This window comes from Eretmochelys imbricata, chromosome 1 (genome assembly GCF_965152235.1).
Source record: "Eretmochelys imbricata isolate rEreImb1 chromosome 1, rEreImb1.hap1, whole genome shotgun sequence".
Classification (NCBI taxonomy): Eukaryota; Metazoa; Chordata; order Testudines; family Cheloniidae; genus Eretmochelys; species Eretmochelys imbricata.
Window position 1 is genome coordinate 255623138 of NC_135572.1, and position 9013 is coordinate 255632150.

General features: G+C 46.5%; 1 protein-coding gene across 1 annotated transcript in view; it reads right to left on the bottom strand.

The window, feature by feature from the left end:
* The window catches only part of AGK (acylglycerol kinase), a 56256-nt gene extending 48013 nt beyond the window's left edge, over positions 1-8243 (bottom strand). The window contains exons 1-2 of the mRNA XM_077828060.1: positions 8012-8243; positions 4409-4586 (exon numbers count right to left, since the gene is read on the bottom strand). Coding sequence (XP_077684186.1) covers positions 4409-4518 — 110 coding nt within the window. The 5' untranslated portion in view covers positions 4519-4586; positions 8012-8243. The remainder of the gene's footprint in view (positions 1-4408; positions 4587-8011) is intronic.
* Between the last annotated feature and the right edge of the window lie 770 nt (positions 8244-9013).

Sequence of the window (9013 nt, forward strand, 5' to 3'; positions counted from 1 at the left end):
AAGAGATAGCAAGTCAAAATATTAAAACATATGTAGAAAGGTGAATGACAATTTATTGTAATCCATCAGCACACAATAAATAGTGCATAACTGTTTTATTAGTTTTAATTTCAGCAGGGTGTGCCAACATGTATATTTTTCAGGTGGGCTAGGATGTGTTGGGATTAGGTACATTTTTCAAGTCCTAGCTGTTCTGTCTTTTCCCACCAAAGCATTATATTTTATATTTATAGGGGAGAGAAAGATTCTGAGACGAAGACATGGAGAATCTCAGATACTTTTCAAAGAGACGAAAGTGGAGAAAATTATACGAAATTCTCAGACCTACCAACCTTTACAGTGCCTTATTAAAGTTAAATAGGATTATATAGATTAGAGATATAAAGGACCTATTAAGCATTTTCTAGTCCATTCTCTCCTGCCTGTGTGGTATTGTTCCCCACAGTATATTCTCTTGTGCTTTGTCCAACATAATCACCTCTCTGTAGACATACTACAGAACTTGAAATAATTGCTCAATTAAATTTCATTATTTAGAATGAATTCAAAAACAACTGAACTAGTTATTAAGTTACAGGTAATTACATGGAACCACCTGCACAAAAATCCGTTGCAATTTAAAGCATGAAATATACCATATGCAAAATGTTCACATTGTACAGTAAGTAGAAAAGAGTACTCCAGAATACACCATGTGGACCAAAGACAGTACAGTGATTTTCCCTCTCTGTGCCTCTGTTTCCCCTTCTACCATATGTCTGCCTTAGACTGTAAGCTCTTCAGGGCAGGGATGTGTCTTGCTACGCAGATAACGTGCCTAGCAGAGGGGGGCTATGATCTTTCATGGGCCTTTAGGTGCTACTGTAATACAAATAATAATGGAATAAAGCTCACATAAATGGACTGATGTGTCTTGGGGCGGGGGAGTCACATGATGAAAAATGGAATTCTCTGTGCCAGCTACTCTTATGACAAGACAAGACGAGCAGTACTGAATGTGGCCCATCACTCCTTCTGAAGGCCAGTGGATCATGCAATATGTTGACCCACTGGGCACATATTCCTGTGCTGTCCACAATCCTCCCTGAATATTGCTGCAGAGGACTGCTCCACTGTGCTGTATGAGGAGGGAGTGTGGAGTCACCCTCAAGGGGCTCTCCAAGGCCTGCCCTCCTCCGTCCCACCCATGCAGCAGAAAGTGCTTGAATATGGTTCTATTTGGGCACCCAAGAGAGTGGGCAAAGCTTTCGCATAGGAACCAAAGGTCAGCTTTTCTGCTGCTTCTGGGGAAAGAAAGGGGGGAATAGCCTCAAAGACTCACTGACATCTCATAGAAAAATTGTGAAAGGCAACCTATTAAGAAGAGACACTTCTACTTATAATTTCGTGTAGTTGACATTTCTCTTTCATTGGTCTTTTGGTTATTGGAGGCATGTACATGAAACCAGAACCTCCGCTCATCTGCTGTCACTGCTTATTCCTCACTTGAAGTCATCATGCTCCATGGCATCAATCAGTGCCACAGTAACCAATTACACTATCACAAAGAAAAGACTATGGGCCAAATTTTCTGCTGGTGTGACTTCCCTGAAGACAGCTAAGCCCCAAGAGTTAGGCATAAAGAAAGTCGCCAAAGCAGACTGAAACTTCAAAACAAAGATTCTGATTTAATGCGGATATCCCTAGGAAGAAAAAAAGAACCGGGAACAAGAAATAAGAAAAATATAATACACAGTATAAGCAGATTTGTTTTCCACTGAGGCCTTGGCAGCATTTTAACATTAGGGGGAAAAAACAGTTAAGCCCTTGTCACACTGATTTAAAAGACACAGGGAGATGATGGAGCAAATTGCAACCCCCAAAGCAATAGCACTTCAGAATCATTTGGCTATATTTGCACTATAATGAAATCATGTTAACAGTAATCTTAAAAATTGGGATTGAAATTTAAGTCTGTTTAAATCTTTTCAGAAACCAGTCCAGGATTTAGAGCCCTGTGGGGCACATTTATTCCAGAGATAACAGAAACGAGCAACAGAGGAAACTATACTATACATGCTGTTGCCCTAGTTGGTGAGGGAGGAGCGGGTGATCTTATTTCAAAAGGCAAACAATATTTTGCCTATGGCAGATGCTGACATATCTAGAATGCAATCACGGGAACTAAAGTTGTGCTGATGCTGAAATCACATGTGTGCTTATTGATGGGCACTTAAAAATAGTACTTTAACATGCAGGTGAAGATAACAATTGCACTAGTTGCATATAAGGTAGTTAGAATGACTGTTAGTGCCCTATCCACACTCTAGTAAGGGAGCTATCAGTAGGGAGGTCAAAAACTGAATGAGTATGAAGCCTGAACCACCAAATCCTTCCTGAAGGTGGCCCATCCAGTTCTGTTGGTAGCACAAGACAAAGCAAGGCAGGGAAGCTTAAATGCTGCGGCTAATGCTGTACCTGTTATAGAACTAAAGTTTCCAAGGCCTGTGAATTTGGCACCTTTCATAAGAACTACATTAATAACAAAAATAATGGGGAAAACCCTAATTGTGCAATCAGATCCACTTGGGCATATCACTGTGTTCATGTGGAGTGCTACTGACATCCACACGGGCACAGGAATCTGTGCTAGAGAAACTATTTGCAGGCGCAGGACTTATATTTTTATTCATTGCTATAATGCTGTTCGAACAACAACAAATATTTGGCCGACTGGATTTTACAACTTAGAGGAGAAAAATCTCTCTCTCCTCCAGCCTAATTCCGAGGCAATCCATGCTACTCCACTAGTCTGTCTCTTTAAGGTACTGTAGGAACTACCTCAAATTTATGACAGAGAAGCCATCGGATGACTGAGTCTGGAAGTCATAGGTTAAGTTCAGCAGTCTTCTTAAGAATGTGGCTTAATGGAAGGGGCAACCAATAACCCCAAAGGGCTTCCTGTGCTTTAAAAATGTATTTTAAAAAACTTAGGTGAGCTTGAAGGAGAGTATCTCCAGAAGAACAAGTGCTTCTCAGAATGTCAGAAGAAAAGGAATACAAAGAATTAATGATATTTTTTTTTAAAGTGGTATGATGCTTTCAAAGAGAACTGAGCCATGTACATAGAAGGTACCTGTCTTAATAGAAAACAAGCATTCCTGTTGTGTCGAAATTTAAGAATAACATTTTTTTTAAGAGCCAGTCATTATAAAAAAGTTTAAAAAGTAATCCCTTTTGACGTATCAGATACTCCTGGGGGAATTCTGCGTCACTGTGGTGCACAGAATTCATGTCCCCCGCAGATTTCTTTGCTTCCCCGCAGAAAAATTACTTCTGAAAGGGAAGCAAAGGGAAGCTGCAAGAGCAGTCAGGTGCCCATACCCAGCAGTGCAGGCAGGTTGGTCTGGTAGAGACGTAAATCACCGCCAGGAAGGGGAGTGGGAGCTGGGCAGTCATGTATGTGAGAGAGACACACTGTTCCTCTCACTTGCTATTGCAGCATGCTCGATGTGGAGGGGCAGGGTTTTGAGGTGTTTCTGAGGAGGTTGGCATGGGGCAGGCGCTGTCCCCTCAGGCAGAGCAGAATGCAGCAGCCTGACTGCTTAGTGAATTGTTCCATTGTCTTTGTGAACTCCCCCAGGAGTATAAAACAGATGTAAACATTTTAAAGCTCCATTACATTGCCAGAGTGGTGTAAAGGGCAGTATGGCCTTATAAATGCTTATGGTACATTAGTGATTAGAATGAATCTAAAGTTTTGTACTGTAAAATTTCCTATCAAAATGTGCTCCATGAACTGTTTGTTACTGACCTTTCTGGAGATGATCAGTAGCCAATATAAATTGTGGGTTTGATTCCCCAGCCCTCACTTGCTCTTCAGTTGCCTATGATGTAACACTGAGCATATGGCTGCATATATTTGTTGACTAATAAATATAAGAAATAAAGGGTCAAGCCTAGCTACATTACTATGAGGCAAGGGGGTTTGGGGATTTCCTCCAGTACTTCCCCACTCCCATTCTCCAGCCGTTGTATTGTAGTTTAAATAAATTATCAAAATAATTGAAACCAGAGTGATTACATTGTGTTATTTTGACAAATAAAATATGCTGAATTTTAAAATACTGTGTGCAGAGAGTTTTATTTTTTGGTGCAGAATTCCCCGAGAGGTACACTTCCTATAGCTAAGCTACTGCAGCTTCTCTCTGGATAACCATGCCTATGTAAAAACCTCTCAGTCTTGTCATTGCCCTGTAGGCTGTTAACGGGTCCCAAGCAAGCAGCTCTATCTATAACCACCCTTCTCAAGTTTTACAGATGTTTGCCCAATTACACTACTATCCACATGTCACATCAAAAGGTATTAGCAAAAATACAGACAAAGGTTCATTGTTATCGTACTTCTTTAAGGGCAGGTAATAATTACCAGTGTTTTCCATAGAGCCAGTTTCCTCCCCAGGTGAGCAAGCAGACCCCAACTGTGGTTTTCTTCCAGTGAGTCTTGAAGGTTTTAAACATTCTGACCACCCTGGCCATGTCTATCTTCACGGGGCAATGCAGGAAGAGGATGGAGGATGAGAACTTGGAAGTCTCAGTGTGATGAGCTAATAATAACAAGATTAATTCAATGAGAGCAGAGACAACTGTGATATTATTGCTTCTAAAACCCCTGCTTCCTTTCCCTTCAAGGAAACTAGACACTTCCTCAGCTCTCATCCCCTTACACCCCTACTCTACTTGTGCTACATTGATGACATCTTCATCATCTGGATGCACTGAAAGGAGGCCCTTGAGGAATTCCACAAAGATTTCAACAATTTCCACCCCACCATCAACCTCAGCCTGGACCAGTCCACACAAGAGATCCAGTTCCTAGACACTACAGTGCTAATAAGCGATGGTCACATAAACACCACCCTATACCGGAAACCTACTGACCGCTATTCCTACCTACACGCCTCCAGCTTTCACCCTGACCACACCACACGGTCCATTGTCTACAGCCAAGCTCTAAGATATAACCGCATTTGCTCCGATCCCTCAGACAGAGACAAACACCTACAGGATCTCTATCAAGCATTCTTAAAACTACAATACCCACTTGCTGAAGTGAAGAAACAGATTGACAGAGCCAGAATGGTACCCAGAAGTCATCTACTACAAGACAGGCCCAACAAAGAAACTAACAGAACATCACTAGCTGTCACCTGCAGCCCCCAACTAAAACCTCTCTAGCGCACCATCAAGGATCTACAACCTATCCTGAAGGACAATCCCTCACTCTCACAGACCTTGGGGGACAGGCCAGTCCTCGCTTACAGACAGCCCCCCAACCTGAAGCAAATACTCATCAGCAACCACACACCACAGAACAAAAACACCAACCCAGGAATCAAACCCTGCAACAAACCCCGGTGCAAACTCTGTCCACATATCTATTCAAGGGACACCATCATAGGACCTAACCACATCAGCCACACCATCAGGGGCACATCTACCTATGTGATATATGCCATCATGTGCCAGCAATGCCCCTCTGCCATGTACATTGGCCAAACCGGACAGTCTCTACGCAAAAGAATAAATGGACACAAATCTGACATCACGAATCATAACATTCAAAAACCAGTAGGAGAACACTGAAATCTCCCCGGCCACTCAATAAAAGACCTAAAAGTGGCAATTCTTCAACCAAAAAACTTCAGAAACAGACTCCAACGTGAAACTGGAGAACTGGAATTAATTTGCAAACTGGACACCATCAGATTAGGCCTGAATAAAGACTGGGAGTAGTTGGTCATTATAAAACCTAACTCTAATTTCCCCAATACTAATTTCCCCCTACTGTTACTCACATCTTCTTGTCAACTGTCTGGGCCACTCTCATTACCACTTCAAAAGTTATTTTCCCTCCCTTAGTATCCTGCTGTCAATTGAATTGTTTGTGAGACTAACTTCACACCTGGTAAGGCAATTCACATCTTTTCATGTATTTATACCTGCTCCTGTATTTTCCACTCCATGCATCTGATGAAGTGGGTTCTAGCCCAAGAAAGCTTATGCCCAAATAAATTTGTTAGTCTCTAAGGTTTCAGAGTAGCAGGCATGTTAGTCTGTATCCGCAAAAAGAAAAGGAGTACTTGCAGCACCTTAGAGACTAACAAATTTATTTGAGCATAAGCTTTCGTGAGCTACAACTCACCTCATCTAAGGTGCCACAAGGACTCCTCGTTGCTTTTGACCAAGAGCTGAAAAACACCTATTGATAGAGGGATAGATCCGTCTGCACAGTTAGCCTGCACAACAAACATGCTTTCCACAACAGGAAAAGGTTGTGGAAATTATATTATATTATTAGGTCACCTAACCATCTCTAACTGGTAAGGAAATCCTCTCCTCCCTTGGCGGGTCCATAAAAATGCTCTCTGTTTCTGCATACCATATACCTAGGGCCCTACCAAATTCACAGCCATGAAAAACACATCACGGACCTTGAAATCTGGCCTCCCCACATGAGAGCGGTCTTTTGTGTGCTTTTACCCTATACCACACAGATTTCATGGGGGAGACCAGCGTTTCTCAGATAGGGGGTCCAGACCCGAAAGGGAATTGCAAGGTTATTTTAAGGAGGGTCATGGTATTGCCACCCTTACTTCTGCATGGCCTTCAGAGCTGGGCGGTCGGAGAGCGGCGACTATTGGCCGAGTGCCCAGCTCTGAAGGCAGTGCCCCACCAGCAGCAGTGCAGAAGTAAGGGTGGCAATACCATACCATGCCACCCTTACTTCTGTGCTGCTGCCTTCAGAGCTGGGTGACTGGAGCGTAGTGGCTGCTGAGGGCCCAGCTCTGCAGGCAGCAGCGCAGAAGTAAGGGTGGCAATACCACACCATGTCATCCTTACTTCTGCGCTGCTGCTGGCAGCAGCAGCTCTGCCTTCAGAGCGAGGCTCCCGGCCAGCAGCCACCGCTCTCCAGCTGCCCAGCTCTGAAGGCAGCTGCTGCCACCTGCAGCAGTGCAGGAGTAAGGGTAGCAGTACCACGACCCTCCCCCGCCCATACACACAACTCCTGTTTGGGTCAGGACCCCTACAACTACAACACTGTGAAATTTCAGATTTAAATAGCTGAAATCATGAACGGTTTCAGAGTAGCAGCTGTGTTAGTCTGTATCCGCAAAAAGAAAAGGAGTACTTGTGGCACCTTAGAGACTAACAAATTGCTTTGAGCATAAGCTTTCATGAGTTACAGCTCACTTCATGGGATGCACCATTGAAATCATGAAATCTACAATTTTTTAAATCCAATGGCCGTGAAATTGACCAAAATGGACCATGAATTTGGTAGGGCCCCACATATAGGCACTCAATGCCTATACGCCACACACGGTTTTCACCATCAAGTGCAAAAAAGAACAAATGACAGACACTCTCTGGGCGCGCAAATAACTGAACAGCCCAATGCCCTCTGTGCAGCCAACCAGACCCAATCCCGGTGCCCGGCAGCCTCTGCGGCCCCCCACGCCCGGTAGCCTCTGTGAGCCCTGCTCCCCTCTCGCCCCGCAGCCTCTGCGCCCCATGCCTGCCCTGCCCCCCTGCAGCCTCTCTCCCCCTGCAGCCTCTGCACCCCATGCCTGCCCTGCCCCCCTGCAGCCTCTCTCCCCCTGCAGCCTCTGCACCCCATGCCTGCCCTGCCCCCTGCAGCCTCTCTCCCCCTGCAGCCTCTGCACCCCATGCCTGCCCTGCCCCCCTGCAGCCTCTCTCCCCCTGCAGCCTCTGCACCCCATGCCTGCCCTGCCCCCCTGCAGCCTCTGCGCCCCATGCATGCCTACCCTGCCCCCCCGCAGCCTCTCTCCCCCCGCCTGCCCTGCCCCCCCACAGCCTCTGCGCCCCATGCATGCCTACCCTGCCCCCCCGCAGCCTCTCTCCCCCCGCCTGCCCTGCCCCCCCACAGCCTCTGCGCCCCATGCATGCCTGCCCCCCTGCCGCCTCTCTCCCCCCACCTGCCCTGCCCTGCCCTGCCGCCCCCTCTCACCCTGCAGCCTCTGCCTGGCGGGGGCTTCGGACGCGCAGCCGGGCCCGGCTCCCCGCAGCCCCCGCACACGCCGCAGCCTCCTTCCTGCCGCCGCCCGAGCACGGTCCCCACTGGAAACAGCTCCCGCGGCGCTCGGTTCCCCACCGCGCCGGGCTGGCGGGGCCGCGGGAAGGGTCAGCGGGGCGCTGGGCTGGGCTGACTCCGGCCCTCGGGCCTGTGTTCAGCGGCGCCCTTATGGGGCCCAGCCTCCTGCACCGAGGTGGTGCGTTCGGGCCCTGCCGCCAGCCAGGCGCTTGGCCAGCTCCAGCGCTTCTGGGGGGGAGGCCTGTCTGGGCTGGTCAGTGCCGGGTTTGCCCTTGACTTCAATGGGGGAAGCGGCAGGATTTCACCTTTCCTGGTTTCCGAGCTGTGCCTGTGACTTACCGCACACCACCTTCTGGTGCCAGGTCCCCCAACAATAACCGCTCTCCTCCTTTTTTCATAGGGGTATATCCTGGGTGGCCTTGAAAAGCAGCTGATCCCCTCGCTAATGCTGATGCCAAGCACGCAAAAAAAAATTGTGAGGCAAGCCCCAACATATCTCGAGATTGGCTTAAAAATCATGAGATTTTAAAATATAATACAAGGTGGGGTTCTTTTTATTTGCCTCCTGGTTTTTGATCATTTAGCGTTCCTGTTTTCCAGCTTTGCCCCTCTCCCATGAGGGCTAGTAACTTGTATTTTTGTTGTTGTTAATGATAGCTGAGATTTTCACATACTCACAGGCCTCTAAGAGGTGAGGCTCTAAAAAGAATACTAAATGTCGCTAGAGCTGTGCTTAATTTGTAATGAAAGGTGCCAGGGCTCAAGCAATTTTTTTACTTTCATAACTGACATGGCAACCCCAAAGGTAGCAGGTCTATGAATTGCCAAGCCTTGAGGTGCTGAGGCTCAGCCTTGGCAAACCCTTGCACAAATTAAGCACTGTGATAGACTCATAATAAAATTGTCAGAGTTGGCAAC